The following is a 19075-nucleotide window of genomic DNA, read 5'->3' on the forward strand; positions in this document are numbered from 1 at the left end:
TTGCCTAATAATAATAAATTACCCTCCAATAGTATTTCTGTGTCAATGCCGTGTTCTTGTGGGTGTTCACCATCTATATTTGATGTACTGTCTGGCCAGTAATTAAAGTACATAACTAGCAGTGGTTTAATCTATCACAATCTTTAATACAGTCAGGGTTTTGTAACCCCTCAGTTACACTTATCTTATAGCTGAGTCAATAGAAACTGGAATAGCCTCCTCAGTCTTATGGGAAAATAATCCCAACCTGAATTTCCCAAACTTTTTTTGGCAGGTGACCTGATATCTAGGTCAGAAAATTCCTGTGATGTGAGAATTCTGGGTTCCTATTACCTATCGCATAAACAATATTTAATTATTTAGGGAAGTGGTTATGAAAGTAGGGCTCAGGGAGTCAGGACCCATAAGAGACTAATTTAATCTCACACAAAAATATTTCACTAGAAGTTAATAATACTATGAGAAGATTTATGAAAGTGACTATACACTGCTCTGTCACCTACAAGTATAATGTATAACTGCCTCCTTTAGGGGACAAGTCATTTTCATTAGGGGTCCCCCAATGTTTTCATTCACCCAACCCCCTCCAATGTACAGTTACCCCCCCCCCCCCCCCCACCAAACCACCTCCAATGTACAGTTTCTTCCCCCTCAAATGTATATACTCTCTTTTTTAGACCCTTTTTGTATCACAAACAGTACTGTATTTGTAGATCTGGTATGTCATAAATGTCTAGATGTAGCAGTACTGTCAATCTGTACGTCGTCATGTATGTCATTTATGATGAATTGACAATGGGGGACCCTGATGTAAACAAGACGAAAGTCTTTCTCTGGTCTGCATGCCCTTAACAATTGTGTAAAAAAGTGTATTGAGCTGTACTGTATTGTACCCATTCTGCAATCTGTTAATACAATTTTCAATCAATCAATCAATTCATATGAGGGGAGGGGACACCAAATGGGGTCCTCCTGACCATTGACTGACCCCGAGGTTGGGGGACAAGTAGGACTGTCAGCCAATCCAGAACTCAATAAGGCGTGGTTAAACAGAGTAAGGATTTCCTGGTTTGCTTACAACAACAGGAAGGTGAGTGTTGTTCGCTATTAAAAGGGAAAGTTTCATTTACTTTAACGGCAGTTGCTAAGGGCAACATCCTAACATCTCGATTCACAAAATAGCACTACTACACTAACTTAGTACTATAAGACGTCTCTAATACGGCATACCACGACATATCTAGCTCATATTAGCTTAGCACTTAAACCAAATTGCTAGCAGATCCTAAACACACGCTAGCCAGAGTTTTCCCACAACTTGTTAACAGTTTGCTCTGGGCTACTTAGCGTTAACGTAAACGTTGATAAAACATCCTCGTCGCAATGAAGTTGATCGGAATGAAGTTCCTATCTGCTCTCTTGGCAATGAATGCTTGTTATGTGATGATGGAGGGGGTCTCGTGAGTGGGTACGCGCGTTATGTTGCCCAGGGTAATGCGGGCGGGCGGCGTCTTCGCCTCCGGGCTGTGTAGAGTAGCTAGTACAACAACACAGTCGTATCGGCCAGCAGTCGTATCAGAAAAACGAGTGCTTCCATTGTGACAAGAGAGTGACATTCGAATGAAAGCTATTTATTTGGTGGTGGGATGAATGAAAACGTTATTTAACAGATTGCAGAATGGCTACAATACAGTACGGCTCAATACACACAATTGTTAAGTGGATGCAGACCAGAGAAAGACTTTCGTCTTGTTTACATCAGGGTCCCCCATTTTCAATTCATAGTGGGGGGGGGGGGTACTTTCATACTCTGATGGTCCTAAAACAGCTACATATGGCCCCTATCAACTGACACTGCCTACAACCAGTGTTGTAGTCGAGTCACTAAAGACCTTGAGTCCGAGTCACCAAAGAAGAGCCAGAGTCTAGTAGTCCAAGTCGAGTCCGAGTCCAAGTCATCAAGGTTGAGTCTGAGCTGACATTCAAATCGGGTCTAAAAAATAAAAAAAAGTCTACATAAATGACAGTGGTCACGATTTCAAAGGGAGTTTATTTACTTTGTGACACAATAGCCAAACAAATGCACTAGTCATCAATATCTTATGCCAAATTATTAGGGCCTATTATATATATATATATAAAAAAAGAACTATTTATCAATTAACAAGTCCGAGTCCTCGTCTGCCCCTTTCCGACTCTGAATGCAGTCAATGCTCGAGTCCAAGTCTAGTCACGAGACCTGAAAATCAGTCCAGAGTCCTGGACTCGAGTACTACAACTCTGCCTACAACTGCCTAATTGTAATACTGTGGGCAGAGCCTTTGGCTAGTGCATGTGACCCCTAGAGCAGCCCCTTGTGGGATTCAAATACGTTTCCAGGCGCTTATTGAGAGAATGGGAATGCTGTGCAGTTGTATGGGGCTTTATCAGCGGCCTACACACTGACCAGGCGTGCAGAGTATAGAGTATAGAGACCCTGCTTTCAGGCATAACGTTACATCACACAAATAGCCCTTTCACACCAGCCGGGCTCTGTGCCAGAGCCGGTTCCCGAACATAATCTCGAACCGGCCGGCGCGTTCACACCAGCATTAATTGATTCGGAACGTGAAAAATCGGTGCTCAGCTGGAACCGATTTTTTTTTGGTTTTTCCTTGCGAGCCGTGATTGTTAGTGGGCGTGTCATATTCTAGGCTGTCAAGACAAGCTAACAGCAGAGGTTTGGCATTGCACTCAACCGATCCATTCAACAGGAAGCGATTTGCGACTGATCTTAAAATGAGATTAGATTCCAATGTATTGTTATTAAACAGCACAAGTACAATACACCATCCAACCAGAGTGGATAAATAAATGCTCCATAAATAAATAAATAAATAAATAAGCAGCGCACACACGTACTGTATACGTGCGAAATGAATCGTTCCAGCAAAGTAGGCTTTGTCAATACTGAACGACTGCATGCTTGTCAAGAGCCAATCGCGCAGTAGGTTGGGAAATACCGGACCTGTCACCTATCTCTCTGAAAGGTCCCTGTGGCTAAAACCCAGAGTGCGCTCAGAACTTGTAGGTGTGGGGCGGCTAAGTGGTGCAGTGGGCAAGGCGCTCGCCACTAACGCAGGATATGCTGGGTTCGAGCCCAGCTCTCGGCGTTGCTTCCGGCTTGGCTGGTCGTTCATACTAATACAATTGGCAGTATTAGGGTGTGGGAAAGCCGGTGGGTGGGGATCGGACGTTGTGGACAGCAACTCCTACAGGTCGGTTGGTGCGCCTGTACAGCAGAATCAGGAAGTATCGGGGGCAGCGTGAGCCTCCCACGCGTTACTCCTCACCACTGAGAGATCGCGCTGTGCAGGTGAAAAAGATGCGACAGCTGCCTCCTCGTGTACCGGAGGGGACACGTGATGCAAGGCTTCGTCCACATTGCAGCCGACCAGTGGGAGGCATGGCCTAACAGCGTTCGAGACAGGGGAGGGTAGAATTGGATAATACGAAATTGGGATGGGAGAAAAATAGAAAATGGGGAGAAAAAGTAGTATAAGAACTTGTAGGTGTGGATGCACAGGATTTGACCGGCGTGTGTTGTGTCTGAGTCGAGGCTCCAGAGTATTGCATACATCCAAAAAAGTACCGCTCTTGGCAATCTGAAACGGTTAAGCAGCCACTCAGCTGGCTCTGCAAATAGATCTAGACGATCTCTAAATATGCGTTTTATGCGTACGGCCTGGGCGGCCAGAGCATCTAACTGTTCTAACGGCAATATATAATCCATTTCAGAAGCAGAACGCATGCAATAAGTTATAATAATAATAATAATAATAATAATAATAATAATAATAATAATAATAATAATAATAATAATTATTATTATTATTATTATTATTATTATTATTATTATTATTATTATTATTATTATTATTATTATTATTATTATTATTATTATTATTATTATTATTATTATTATTAATATTATTAATATTAATAATAATAATAATAATTATAATTATAATTATTATAATTATTATTATTGAAAAGTTCTGGATTTTTAAAGTCGTATTTGGGGGCAATTGACCAATGGTAGGCTTTTTTTTTTTTCTCATCTGGGTAAGAGTTTCTTATCTGGGTAACAGTGCTCTCGACCACTCTTAGAATTTGGTCTTGCCCAAGAGAAAAGCAAAAATAAGAAAACATTGCTGAATCCCAGGTAAGAACAAAATAAGAAAAAATGCTAGTTAAGAACAAAATAATGTGGTGTTATATTTTATATTTTTAACTTGACCTTCTCTGCCCAGCGACCTCCTGCAGAGCCTTACCTTCCATCCTCTTTCTGCCTTTTTACCCTACCCTCAATCCCATTCAATCTAGTTTTCTGCAGCTCAAATGTATCCCCTTGCCCCACTTTGACTTTTATGTCTCTGTCTGGGTTTTGTGTATTTGTATGTTTGTTTTTGTTTTGCTGCCATTTTGGCCAGGTTTTGCTCGAAAAAGAGATCTTTGATCTCAAGTGACTCCCTGGTAAAATAAAGGTTAAATAAATATAACGCTTTTATCCAAAGAGCTTAACAACTTATGCCTCACATTCACACACCGACCATGCAAGGTGCCGACCTGCTCATCAGGAGCAGTTAGGTGCGCTGCCGGGAAGAACCAGAGTCGAACCCCCGGGAACCCTAACCTTCTGATTACCAGACGACCCCTCTACCTCCTGAGCCACCGTCGCTTCTTAAAGGAACACGCCAACATTTTGGGAAAGTAGCTTACTGTCTTAGCCTTCAGGATGCGTCTATACTTTTACCAACCGATTTCCCGTTCTGCGATCTGATTGGCCACTGACGTTTCTGGTCATGTGACATGTGCGCCAATCGCGTGACGCCTGTTTCTGCGCCTATTTCCGCCTCGAACAGCCTGCAAACTACCTAACGCCTAGTTTATCACTGGTTAAGCTTAGTTAGAGGTTAGAGTTTGGAATCAGGGCTGGTGTTCTATCGCCCTGCTCTAAGACAAACTCTAACCTTAACCAACTTCGAAAGAGTGGCTAAGCTTAACCGGTGATAGAAACAGGCGTCACACGATTGGCGCAGATGTCACATGACCAGAAACGTCAGTGGCCAATCAGATCGCAGAACGCGAACACGGAACTGGAAATCGGTTGGTAAAAGTAATGACGCCTTCAGGAGAGGTGTTCGTTGGACAATGCCTAGGCTGACCTGCACTGTCCGCTTCCACTCATTGTGCTAAGCTAGGCTAACGTGTAGCCAGATAGCTTTCTACTGAACGCACAGAGAGGGAACTGGTATCTATCTTCTCGTCTCTCTCTGGAGAAGACGGTAAGCTCATTTCCCAAAATGTCGGCGTGTTCCTTTTAAGATCCGCGTTTGTGTCTGCCTCTCTCCAGGATGAATGTGGGTGTAGCGCACAGCGAGGTGAACCCCAACACGCGGGTGATGAACAGCAGGGGGATATGGCTGGCCTACATGCTGCTGACCACCGTGCTGCACTTCGTCCTCCTCAGCATCCCCTTCTTCAGCGTGCCCCTGGTCTGGACCCTCACCAACGTCATCCACAACCTGGTCAGTAGGGCTGAGCCCAAACGTTCGAACGTTCGGACCTTCGTTTGTTACGTTGGCATTTGAATTCTAAATCAACATTTGAATTTAAAATGTTTAATAAAAAATGTATTATTATTATTATTTTTATATATATATTTTGTATGTGTCTATTCATTCTGTTTAAACCAATGGGGGGTTTCTTCACAGTTGCAGATAAGGCTACACTAATATTATAGTATTAAAACTGATGAGTTATATTCATTAAAGAAAGTTGAAATAAAAATAAAAATTTAATCAGATTAATGACTTTATTCAAATTGAGGATTTAGTTTGAGATAACGAGATGTTAAATGATCGTCCCAGAGGCTTAAAATGTGTAGTTTTTTAGGAAGATTACACGCGTAAATACGATAATTATCTGGCAACACTGTGTACAAGGCCCAGTCATAGCACTGAAGTGACCTATCTCAAACCCGCCCCTCTTCTTTTTTTATTTTTTATTATACTTTATTGTGTCAATAAAGTCACTCTACATTTAGTACACTACACACACACATACATAGTCACACATACATGTATGCATACATACACGTACACGTACATACACACAAATGTACATATATTGTAAATCTTGACACTTTTTTTTCTTTTTTACCCATCACCCATACAAAAACAAAAACACAAACAAAAGAGTGAGTACCAGTATAGATGTTACTGATCCTGGACTGGTAAACCTATCCATCCATCCATAGTATACATCCAATATATTCGTCCCCACAGGCCCACATACATATACAAAAATTAATAAATAAAAAATAAAATAAAAAGGAAAAAATACTTGAATTTTCATTATAGGTGTAGGCCTCGGGGTATTCCCCAACAATTGAGTAGTATATCAAAGATAACTCTCTTCCTACTACTACTGCTACTCTAGTTTTCTCTATTACTGTTTCATGTTACTTAAATCCTCATCTCAAAGCCTGATCTATCTGTCGTCTTAATACCCTTCCATAGTTTAAAGAAACCCCATCTTTTTTCCAGCATGTTTTCATTCTTATTAATTTAGTAAGTTACCCTTTCCATACTATATATGTCCTCTACAGTTTCTAACCACTTGTTTACTTTGGGAGATTCAAGTTTTTTCCAAGCTCTTGTTATTTGCTTAACACTTTGATCGCCATGGTTCAAATTCATAATTTACCATCCCTAGCCAGCTCTATTTGTCTATGGAGAAGTTCCCCTTCTTTGCAGGGCTATAACTTTTTAAATTCTATTGCTAAATTGCCATTATTATGGCCCATTCAATGTCCTATATCCATTGTTCAGGGTGTAGCAACGATATACTTTTTCATTCACATATTCATACTAAAATACGGTCTAAAGTATAAGTATGTTTTTATCGTTTTCTTTGCAGCTTTCTTCAGAACGTGATTTATAGCCCCAAATGCATTATATGCGTGATGAAATACAGTTTGATAGCGATCTGTGCCAGATAATAAATTTCAACTGGAGGTACTTCTAGAAGTTACTACGTATCATCTGATGATGGGCGGGGGGTCTTTTATAATTCCGTGGGCAGCGTTAGATGATTCATCCAGTGTGGGTCATATGATCATCATAGCAGTTTATATGGAACACGTTAGAATATAACGCTGCAACTCACCGTGGCTTCCTCGCGCCGCTGGCAGATGAGCGTGGAACAGAATATTTCTATTATGGGATGGAGAATTGTCCGATCCATTTCCAGGTTGTATAATAGTATATACGTCCAAAATCATGTTGTTTTTTCGAGTTATTTGCACCGATCGATGTTCACTGTGTCAAGACGGAGTCTCTCTAACGATAGCGAGTGCCCGGATGACATATGGATGAGCACTTCCGGTTCGACGAGTCATTTCCTGTTGGCGATCTGCCGATCGGCCACCAGATGGCGCTCTTGAACCGCTAGAGAGTTGAGTGGAGCTTTGCAGTATATCTCAGGGCCCCGGAGGGGAAATATGATTTCGATCACAGATTTTTGAAATATTGATATCAAAGACGAGTTACGGCGTCTTCGGCAGAATGAGCATGGCTAGGAATGACGTCTAAACACGTCATCGGCGATTAAAGTGTTAAGTGCTGCAGCTCTCAATATAAAAAAAGGTATAATTCTTCTTTTTGTAGGTTTTTGGGGCGTGTTCCTAACAGTATATCTTGTTTTTGTAGATACCCCACTTTCTCGAACATCTGTTCCATTATATGTAAAATATCTGACCAGTAGATTTGTATTTTTTTTTACATGTGAAAAATATGTGTATGGTCAGCATTATTCGCCCCACATTCCCTCCAGCAACTGGGATTATTTTGTGTGAATTTGGATATATTCCCTCTCTTTTTTTTTTTTTTTATCTTTTTTTCCCTTCCTTTTTCCTCCGATTTTCTCCCATCCCAATGTTAGTCGTTATGCCAATTCCCAATCCCCTTCCTGGTCGCTGCGCACTTACCCCCCACAGTCGGTCTGGGAGAGTGGAGGCTACCACGTGCTTCCTCCGACACACGTCCAGCCAATCAACCGCTTCTTTTCACCTGGCAGCGCGGATTCTCACTGAGAGGGCGTAGCGTGTGGAAGGATCACACTATCCCACTTAGATCCTATCCGCGCTTAGCAGGCGCCCCGACCGAACTGTAGTAGTCGCTGTTTACAACGACCCGGACCCACCCCGCCAGCTTCTCCCACCCTCTAATACTGCCAATTGTATTAGTGTGAACGGCCAGCCAAGCTGGTGACAACCCCGGAGCTGTGAGCTGGATTCGAACAGGCAAATCCAGCCGCTCCGGGGTTGGTGACGAACGCAATCTCTATTACGCCACCTGAACGCTCTATTCCCTCTCTTCTTGATCCTCCAATCACAACGGATGTTAGAGGAAAGATAAGATAAGATATTCCTTTATTGATCCCCTTGGGGAAATTCGGGTGTCATAGCAGCATGGGGGAGGTACAGGTATGGGCAGGGTAATAGTAGAAAGACTATATAGGCAATACAATTCTGAATATAAAAATATGAGACAAATAAATAGTGTAAACAATATGATTAACTCTGAATATAAAAATATGAGAAAAAAATAACTGGTTAATTAAGTGATAATAATGTTATTTCTTCTACTCCGTTCTGCAAGTGCCACACGATGGAGCCACAGATGCCGTTGCATCGCTGGTCACCAAATTACCAACGAAAATCCGTTGGACACCAGTGCCCTGAGTGTAGAGTGAAGATAGGACCCATTGGCTCTCCCATACCAGTGGGTAATGGTGGTTGTGTTTCTCCGCAGGTGATGTACCTGTTTCTACACACGGTGAAAGGCACTCCCTTCGAGACGCCAGACCAGGGGAAAGCCCGCCTGCTGACTCACTGGGAACAGATGGACTACGGCATCCAGTTCACCGCCTCTCGCAAATTCCTCACCATCTCACCCATCGTTCTGTAAGTTGTTTAACCCACTTAGACCTGATGCTGCGTGTGTGTTTATACCTTTAAGGCTGGATGCTACATGTGCGTGTAGTTGGCTTTAAGACCTGATGCAACGTTTAGGTCATTTCAGACGGTGTCGCCATTTTCAAGGTATGTGAGTAATAAAAAGCGCTGTGATTCGCTGAAATACATGTGGGGGAATGCTTTGGGATTTTAATTATTATTTATATTTTTTTATTAACACTTTCAGTGCCAGACCCGACATTTCTCGGGTTATCTCGCCAGCGGTTGAGCGCCAGAACCCCAGAAATCTCAGGTTTTCGATAGTTTTCATAATTTCTTCTTTTATTTGATTTTAATATTCTATACAGTCTCACAGACCTCAGTGTATCATTGGGACTCATTCTGAGACATCAAGATTGCAATGTCGGCCGAATCATGCTAGGTGGCAGTATCTTATATTTAGTATTTTATATTTGTTGTTTTTTTACAAATGTCAATGCACATTATAGTAAATTAATGATGTTCAAATAAAAGCCCAAGTTGTAATCTATCAAATGGTTTTCATTTCATGTTTCTACCTGCTCCAGAGGCTGAGATATAAAAGGTTTTAGTGAAGATTGACAATTCTGAAAATCTTTCCAAAAAACCCTCAGGTTTTAAGAGATTGTGTAGAATAATTGCATTGGTTTTAATAGGCGTTTTTAGCAGGCGTTTTTAGGTCTAAATGCTCACAATGAAAATGTAACCCTTCAGACAAAGAAACACATATTGTACGTTTTTATTTGATTTGATCATTATCATTATTTTTATTTTTGGACAGCTCGTGTATTTGTAGTTAACGTCACGGTGACCAATTGCAGCCACTCTTATTGTCTGGGACCAAATACGGCCACGCCCCACTCCCAGCAAAAAGTGGGAATCTCTAGAATGGGTTTGGGGCGGCGCTGTATACGGAAGTAGCTCTCAAGGTGACGATTAGACAACACTTTTTTGTTGTCAGTAGATGGCAGCATTGGTTTAAAATTAAAGGCTGAAAATGTTGAGAACTACAACACTGCATTTCCCAAGAGCGTTAGCACAGGTCGCAGGTCACTGGGATGGGTCTATATTCTCCGACGTGATCTGAACAGCGTTAAACTATTACTGCAACCTCGGTATAGCGACCGCGAATGGCCAACTAATTATGCATTCAGCGGAGGTGCTCTAGAGTTCAGCGGAGGTGCTCTAGAGTTCAGCGGAGGTGCTCTAGAGTTCAGCGGAGGTGCTCTAGAGTTCAGTAGAGTTCAGAGGAGGTGCTCTAGAGTTCAGCGGAGGTGCTCTAGAGTTCAGCGGCGGTGCTCTAGAGTTCAGCGGAGGTGCTCTAGAGTTCAGAGGAGGTGCTCTAGAGTTCAGCGGAGGTGCTCTAGAGTTCAGAGGAGGTGCTCTAGAGTTCAGCGGAGGTGCTCTAGAGTTCAGCGGAGGTGCTCTAGAGTTCAGAGGAGGTGCTCTAGAGTTCAGCGGAGGTGCTCTAGAGTTCAGAGGAGGTGCTCTAGAGTTCAGAGGAGCTGCTCTAGAGTTCAGAGGAGGTGCTCTAGAGTTTAGAGGAGCTGCTCTAGAGTTCAGAGGAGGTGCTCTAGAGTTCTCTAGAGTTCAGAGGAGGTGCTCTAGAGTTCTCTAGAGTTCAGAGGAGGTGCTCTAGAGTTCAGCGGAGGTGCTCTAGAGTTCAGAGGAGGTGCTCTAGAGTTCAGAGGAGGTGCTCTAGAGTTCAGCGGAGGTGCTCTAGAGTTCAGAGGAGGTGCTCTAGAGTTCAGCGGAGGTGCTCTAGAGTTCAGAGGAGGTGCTCTAGAGTTCAGCGGAGGTGCTCTAGAGTTCAGAGGAGGTGCTCTAGAGTTCAGAGGAGCTGCTCTAGAGTTCAGAGGAGCTGCTCTAGAGTTCAGAGGAGGTGCTCAGAGGAGGTGCTCTAGAGTTCAGAGGAGGTGCTCTAGAGTTCAGCGGAGGTGCTCTAGAGTTCAGAGGAGCTGCTCTAGAGTTCAGCGGCGGTGCTCTAGAGTTCAGCGGAGGTGCTCTAGAGTTCAGAGGAGGTGCTCTAGAGTTCAGCGGAGGTGCTCTAGAGTTCAGCGGAGGTGCTCTAGAGTTCAGTAGAGTTCACCGGAGCTGCTCTAGAGTTCAGCGGCGGTGCTCTAGAGTTCAGCGGAGGTGCTCTAGAGTTCAGCGGAGGTGCTCTAGAGTTCAGCGGAGGTGCTCTAGAGTTCAGTAGAGTTCAGAGGAGGTGCTCTAGAGTTCAGCGGAGGTGCTCTAGAGTTCAGCGGAGGTGCTCTAGAGTTCAGCGGAGGTGCTCTAGAGTTCAGCGGAGGTGCTCTAGAGTTCAGTAGAGTTCAGAGGAGGTGCTCTAGAGTTCAGCGGAGGTGCTCTAGAGTTCAGCGGCGGTGCTCTAGAGTTCAGCGGAGGTGCTCTAGAGTTCAGAGGAGGTGCTCTAGAGTTCAGCGGAGGTGCTCTAGAGTTCAGAGGAGGTGCTCTAGAGTTCAGCGGAGGTGCTCTAGAGTTCAGCGGAGGTGCTCTAGAGTTCAGAGGAGGTGCTCTAGAGTTCAGCGGAGGTGCTCTAGAGTTCAGAGGAGGTGCTCTAGAGTTCAGAGGAGCTGCTCTAGAGTTCAGAGGAGCTGCTCTAGAGTTTAGAGGAGCTGCTCTAGAGTTCAGAGGAGGTGCTCTAGAGTTCTCTAGAGTTCAGAGGAGGTGCTCTAGAGTTCTCTAGAGTTCAGAGGAGGTGCTCTAGAGTTCAGCGGAGGTGCTCTAGAGTTCAGCGGAGGTGCTCTAGAGTTCAGAGGAGGTGCTCTAGAGTTCAGCGGAGGTGCTCTAGAGTTCAGCGGAGGTGCTCTAGAGTTCAGAGGAGGTGCTCTAGAGTTCAGCGGAGGTGCTCTAGAGTTCAGCGGAGGTGCTCTAGAGTTCAGAGGAGGTGCTCTAGAGTTTAGAGGAGCTGCTCTAGAGTTCAGCGGAGGTGCTCTAGAGTTCAGAGGAGGTGCTCTAGAGTTCAGCGGAGGTGCTCTAGAGTTCAGAGGAGGTGCTCTAGAGTTCAGAGGAGGTGCTCTAGAGTTTAGAGGAGCTGCTCTAGAGTTCAGAGGAGCTGCTCTAGAGTTCAGAGGAGCTGCTCTAGAGTTCAGAGGAGGTGCTCAGAGGAGGTGCTCTAGAGTTCAGAGGAGGTGCTCTAGAGTTCAGCGGAGGTGCTCTAGAGTTCAGAGGAGCTGCTCTAGAGTTCAGAGGAGCTGCTCTAGAGTTCAGAGGAGGTGCTCTAGAGTTTAGAGGAGCTGCTCTAGAGTTCAGAGGAGGTGCTCTAGAGCAGTGGTTCTCAACTGGTCTAGCCTCGGGACCCAACATTTTCCTTAGTCATTAAGTCGCGACCCAAATGTTTGAACCACTATGATTTATTTAAAAAATAAAAATTGCAGTAATACGCAATCTTTCATGCACTGTTAACAACATGAAATAAACACAAAAAAGTGCAACAAAAGTGCAACTTGGGCTAAAAACCCAATGAAATAAAATAATAATAAATAATATGCTTCTTAGCCGATTTCTTAGCTTAACATAACAGACCTAAGTTTGGGGGAACTAATGGGATAACTGAGGTTGCAACAAAAGTGCAACTAGGGCTAAAAACCCAATGAAATAAAATAATAATAAATAATATGCTTCTTAGCAGATTTCTTAGCTTAACATAACAGACCTAAGTTTGGGGGAACTAATGGGATAACTGGGGTTGCAACAAAAGTGCAACTAGGGATAAAAACCCAATGAAATAAAATAATAATAAATAATTATGCTTCTTAGCAGACTTCTTAGCTTAACATAACAGACCTACAGTAAGTTTGGGGGAACTAATGGGATAACTGGGGTTGCAAAAAAAGTGCAACTAGGGCTAAAAACACAATGAAATAAAATAATAATAATAATAAATAATATATCCTTCTTAGCAGACTTCTTAGCTTAACATCCCAGGGAACTAATGGGATAACTGGGGATGTTGTTTGCTCCTGACAAGAGTCTCAAAGTCTGGGGTGATGGTAGACAAAGCAAATCTAAGGTCATGCTCAATGTCCAATCTGTTCCTTTGCTTTGTCTTCAGCTGGACCAGAGCTGAGAAGCCACTTTCACAAAGATAGGTAGTGCAAAAAGAAAATTATATAATATAATAAAAAAAAAAAAAAAAAACTTTACTTATTTTCTTTTTTTACACACACATCCGCGAGCGACCCACTCAAAATGGCCCCGCGACCCACTTTTGGGTTGCGACCCACCAGTTGAGAAACACTAGAGTTCAGCGTAGGTGCTGCACCTGCAATACGCTCCGGGGGAAACCCTGCCACGCCAGCTCCAACATATTAGCATAAGAAATATGACACAGCTGAGCAAGAGACAATGCGCCCATTTACCAACATTAATTTTCTTTCTGTGGACTCACTTTGTTCTGTAATCCTATACACCTGCATATAACCCATGCAACTCTGTATGATAGCATGTACAATAATGCTGTATATACCGTATATATATATATATTTATTAACTCTGTATGATAGCATGTACAATAATGCTGTACACAATAATGCTGTATATATATATACCGTATATATATATATTTTTTTTTATCCACTTTTTCTCCAATTTTTTCTATATTTTTCTCCCATCCCAATTTCGTATCATCCAATTCAACCCTCCCCTGTCACGAACGCTGTTTCTTGCCTCCCACAAGCCGGCTGCAATGTGGACTAAGTCATACATAGCACAAGTCCCCTCCGGTACTTGAGGTAACAGCAGTCGCATCTTTTCACCTGCGCAGCTCGATCTCTCAGTGGCGAGGAGTAACGCGTGGGAGGCTCACGCTGCCCCCGACACTTCCTGATTCTACTGCGCAGGCGCACCAACCGACCTGTAGGAGTCGCTGTCCACAACGCCCGATCCCCACCCATCAGTTTCCCACCCCCTAATACGGCCAATGTGTATTAGTACGGACAACCAGCTAAACTGAAAGCAAATGTGGAGCGCTGGGCTCGAACAGGCAAGCCCAGTGTCTCCAGATTTCGTGGCGAGCGCCTTGCCCACTACGCCACGTAGCCGCCTATATATATATATTTATTAACTGTATGATAGCATGTACAATAATGCTGTATATACCATATATATATTTGTATATTTATGGTTGCTAAATCTGTATAATTTCCCTTCATTCTCAAGGTACATTCTTGCCAGTTTCTACACGAAATACGACCCGACTCACTTCCTGATCAACACCAGCTCGCTACTCAGCGTCCTCCTGCCGAAGTTGCCTCAGTTCCATGGAGTACGGATATTTGGGATCAACAAATACTGACGCCACTGAAAGACACTGGATTTTAGTTCAGTTTGGGTTGGACTACGCATCTCTGGTCTGAGGACGCGCAAACCGAAGTGTCTTAACTCTCTGGACTGTCTGGGGGACGAGCGTGTGAGCCGGGACACAGAGTTCACCGTCCTGTGGCCTAAAATGTATGTACCAGAATGCACTGCTGCGCTGTTTATGATTATGTAGGTTACTGAGTAAATTATTTCACTGTATTCTTTTCTTTATCGACATTCCTGGTGTATGTCTGCAAGGGGCTCATCTACAGCCCTTTCTCTGGTGATATCACAGTTCTCTGAAAAGAGCAGAGTGAACTGCATTTATTTAGAATGGGAGTTATTTCTTTGCCTTTATTCAGATCAACAAATAAAAAAAATATAAAATAAAAAATGAAAAACATTGTCTTCCTGATCTGAACTGGCCATGAGTCTTCAATTGTTACTGGTTTGTGCTTTTCTTTTCTTTTTTACATAAGAACGTGTGAGATAACACCCATCCATCAATGACTGTTTGGTAGATAACCCCCCCCCCCCCCCTACCTCCAAGTTTTAATCTCATCCACACATTCTCAAGTTTGGCATCTGATTTTTGATTTTCATTATGATGTATATGTGTTGCTTACAATAAATATTGCCGTCTCCCTCATGGCTGTTGTCATTGTTTACATAATTATACTGTATCCTAACATTTATCCAAAGATTGTATACCTGATTTTATCAAAGTAAATGATGTAAAAGGAAGTTTATTTGTATCGGTAGCACAATTTCACGTCTTAGCGGACCTCACCGCAATAATAATAATAATAATAATAATAATAATAATAATAATAATAATAATAGTGCTGTCAATAGATAAAAGAAAATTAACTAATTAATCTCACAATTTTCTGTAATTAATCTAGATAAATCTAGATAAAAAATTTCATTTTTCTACTTAAGACCGAAGCTTGTAACAGATATTTACTTGAGTAAAATCATGGAATTAATGTAAAATCAACACAAAGAAAGTATATTTAGATTCAAAGACTATTTTAATAGCTTTCTTTGAATAGTTTCTATCCTGTGAAATACAAATGTTCAACAAAACCATCAACATTGACTCAGCTAGACCGCTTTCTTATATTATATTGAACATTTTCACTCCATAGATTAATCTAGATAAAAACAATTTAACGCTTTAAATAATTTAAATTAATCTCCAGAGTTAAAGCATTCATTTTGACAGCCCTAAATAATAATAATAATAATAATAATAATAACTTTATTTGTATAGCACATTTTCATAATTCTTTTTAATGAAATGCAGCTCAAAGTGCGTTACAGCAGAAAAAAGGCAGGCAAAGTGCAGACATAAAATCAAAAGATTTCACATTAGGATCTAGCATCCCAATAGGCCACTTTGTTTATGGTTTGATTCTATGGCATAAAATACAGTACTACGTGCATGCACACAACTAGGCATTAATACATTAAATACAGTACATGCATGCACACAACTAGGCATCAATACATTAAATACAGTATGACATGCATGCACACAACTAGGCATCAATGCATTAAATACAGTATGACATGCATGCATACACTGTTACCTTAAACTAACCCTCATAAACTTAACCACACTGTTACCTTAAACTAACCATAACCCTAAGGTTCATAGTATTGCTGTGTTTGTAACAGGGTGGGTGTCTTGACTGTCTTGGTCTAGTGGTGATGAGTGCACTCACCCCCCACCACAAGCATTGCTTTGACTCCCAATCACACTTTCTTTTGTACTTTCACAGATACGAAATGTAAATATATGACATATATATATATAAATAATAAATATATATATGTGTGTGTTACATAATGTACATTATGTACCTTTTTTCCTGTGGTCGATTAAGTACTTTATTTGCGTTTTCTGATGAGACCATGCACACACACAACTATAGGCATCATGATCAACACACTTGATTGCAGTCTGCTTGACAGGCTATGACCCACACATGATGACAGGGAAGGTCGGCGTATGAACCCAGTGGGCCATTCCATGATGTAACACATTCTTAAGAATTCTGAGGCACAAACCTTGGAATGTTTTGTCTTGTTCTTTTTTATATGATACACAAGGAACCTATAGTGTGAGCGGGATATTGGAGCACTTGTCGTGAGAAGAAGAAAACAAACATCTTTTTCTCAGTGGAGCTTCGCGAGAGACCACGAACAGACCCCGATTGGCCGTGTGGTTCTTCAGACCACAAGCGGGGGGGGGACTCCAGCCACTTTACATGAGGCCCCTGCGCTATCCCCGGGCTATCCCAATGTTTGTGACGTATACATCCGCCTGAGGGATTCCCCCTCCTTCCGCGTGTGTTCTGCCCCGTGTCCCATGAGTGTGTGTGTGTGTTTGGGGGAAGTGGCATGTAGGAAATGTGACAAAATGACTATTTGACTACGCCGTTGAACATGCCATGTCCTGGGAAGCACATGCAAATAAGCATACTGTAGCAGCTACAGTATATGCGTATTTGCATGTGCTTCCCAGGACAGGGGATCACCTCTACGGTGCGCGGATTGCAAACAACATTTGCATCACTATTTCAAAGCTAGGAGGAAGAAAACCAACAAGCCATCAAATAACTCCAGACAAAACACTGCAGGGGCATGAGGACGAGAGGGGAGCGGGGGCATGATATGACCTAAACCACTAGATATCAATTCAATTTAAATTCAAAGGGGCTTTTTTCACACAGGAAACATACGTTTACATTGCCAACGCCAGTGTTAAAACCAACAAACAAAACAAAGCAAAACAATCAAACAGAGATCAGTACAGTACAGATAGTGCAGGGATATATGTGTGATTGACAGTCTTTATGGTGGTTGTATTCCGTTGGATGTCCTTTTCTTGTCATAGCAGCTCCCAAATCTTGCTGCTGTGTTTGCACATTGTTGTATTTCTCCCAGTAGGTATGGGGCTTTTGCGTTATTTGCCATGTTTTCGAAGTCTCTTTGGGTGTTTGCAATTTGTCGAGAGTATATGTCTCTGATGTCTTGGTATAGTGGGCAGGTTGTTAGGAAGTGTAGCTCGGTTTCCACCTCTTCTTGTGTGCAGTGGGTGGGTGCACAGTCTGTCTTCTCTTGGGAGCCAGGTTTGCCTATGGTGGCCTTTCTCAATGGCTAGGCTGTGCTCGCTGAGTCTGTACCTAGTCAAGGATCTCCTTAGTTTTGGATCAGTCACAGTGCTCAGGTATTCTGCCACTGTGTACTCTCTGTTTAGGGCCAAATAGCATTCCAATTTCAGCATTGCCCTGCGGCTTGGGCCGGTCGTCATACTAACTCGTTTGGCTGAGTTAGGGGGAGGGAAGTCGTGGGTGGTAATCTGGAGTTGTGGACAGCGACGCCTACAGGTCAGGTCTCGGCGCCTGCTCAGCGAAAGGCAGGAAATGGTGATGGCAGCGTGACCTCCCACACGTTACGCTTCACCAATGAGAGTCCTCGCTGCCAGGTGAAAAAAGAGCCACTGGCTGTCTCCACATGTGTCGGAGGAAGCATGTGGTGGACTTCAGGGTTCCCTTGTACCGACCAGTAGGAGGAACATGCGCACAACAACCAGGTAGGGGAGGGGGGGAATTGGCATAACGACTAAATTGGGATGGGGAGAAAAAAATCAGGCGGAGAAAAAGAGGACTAAAAAAAATAGCATTCCAATTTAGGGGCGCCCGCGTGGCGCACCACGTTACTGCGCTGCAGACCTACGCGGTCGACCCGGGTTTGTCTCCTGATCCCGGACGTACATTTGCAGCATGTCCTTCCCCCATATCTTCTCCTCTGCTCTCTGTCGGTCATGTCTGACCAGAATAAAGCTGTAAAAATGCTAAAATAAAATCTAAAAAAAGAAATCCAATTTGCTCTGGTTTTGTGTTGATTCTTTCCAATGTGTCAGATAGTTTTCTTTTTGTTTTCTTATAATTTGGTTTAGATATCACTGAAAACCTGGTGAATGCAAGGAAATACATGGTGAAAACCCTGTAAAGCTGCGGTTAGTATCTCAGTTATGATGCAACCAGAGGAGGAAAGGAGCTCATCTGCTAGTTTTCCCCACTTCTGCTTCCACATCTCAAGGCCAGTATGCGCACTTTCTGACAACATTTCTATACATTCAGCCAACAATACTCTGGGAAATGATCTCATTGCTACATATATTAATACACTGTGTACAGTATATGCATTTCCATGAGGCTAAGAGGTGTTTTTAGAACAAGCTTCAGAGTTTGGGATTGTGAGTTAGTGAGTGAAGAATACCGACACGTGATAATCCCATCTCAGAATCAGAATCAGAATTTTTTTTATTAAGTAGTTTACACATACAAGGAATTTGATTTGGTTGTTTGGTGCGTCATTAGCGGACAGACAATTACCGTAGAATAAAATAAAATATAAACTAAATTAAAATAAAAGCACAATAGAATATCAAATCAAATAGGCCACGGCTGTACAATTGTGCAGGAAGTATATACACTAATTAACTATCATGTCTTTTAAGTCATGTAGGCATTTCTGCTCAAATCTTCATTTTTCTTTTGATCCACTTTTTCTCCTTATTTTCAATTTTTCTCCCATCCCAATTTGTTTGTGTTTTTCCAATTCTCCCCTCCCCTGTCTTGAACGTTGCTCGACTATGCCCCCCACTGGTCGGTTGTAGGGAGGATAGAAGCCTTGCATCACGTGTCCCCTCCGGTA

At 42.7% G+C, this 19075-nt stretch overlaps 1 protein-coding gene across 1 annotated transcript; it reads left to right on the forward strand.

The window, feature by feature from the left end:
* The first annotated feature begins 1048 nt into the window (after positions 1–1048).
* On the forward strand, positions 1049–14993 carry ormdl2 (ORMDL sphingolipid biosynthesis regulator 2). Its single transcript, XM_084334020.1, has 4 exons — positions 1049–1090; positions 5396–5570; positions 8859–9010; positions 14204–14993. The coding sequence occupies exons 2-4, from the start codon at positions 5397–5399 to the stop codon at positions 14337–14339; spliced, it is 462 nt and encodes a 153-aa protein (XP_084190146.1). The 5' UTR covers positions 1049–1090; position 5396; the 3' UTR covers positions 14340–14993.
* Positions 14994–19075: the final 4082 nt, after the last annotated feature.

Source organism: Notolepis coatsorum (assembly GCF_963971535.1).
Source record: "Notolepis coatsorum genome assembly, chromosome: 17".
NCBI lineage: Eukaryota > Metazoa > Chordata > Actinopteri > Aulopiformes > Paralepididae > Notolepis > Notolepis coatsorum.

Coding starts and splice junctions, on each gene's coding strand:
- ormdl2 (XM_084334020.1), top strand. CDS start 5,397: ATGAATGTGGGTGTAGCGCACAGCGAGGTGAACCCCAACACGCGGGTG. Junction 5,571..8,858: donor CCAACGTCATCCACAACCTG/GTCAGTAGGGCT, acceptor GTTTCTCCGCAG/GTGATGTACCTGTTTCTACA. Junction 9,011..14,203: donor ACCATCTCACCCATCGTTCT/GTAAGTTGTTTA, acceptor TTCATTCTCAAG/GTACATTCTTGCCAGTTTCT.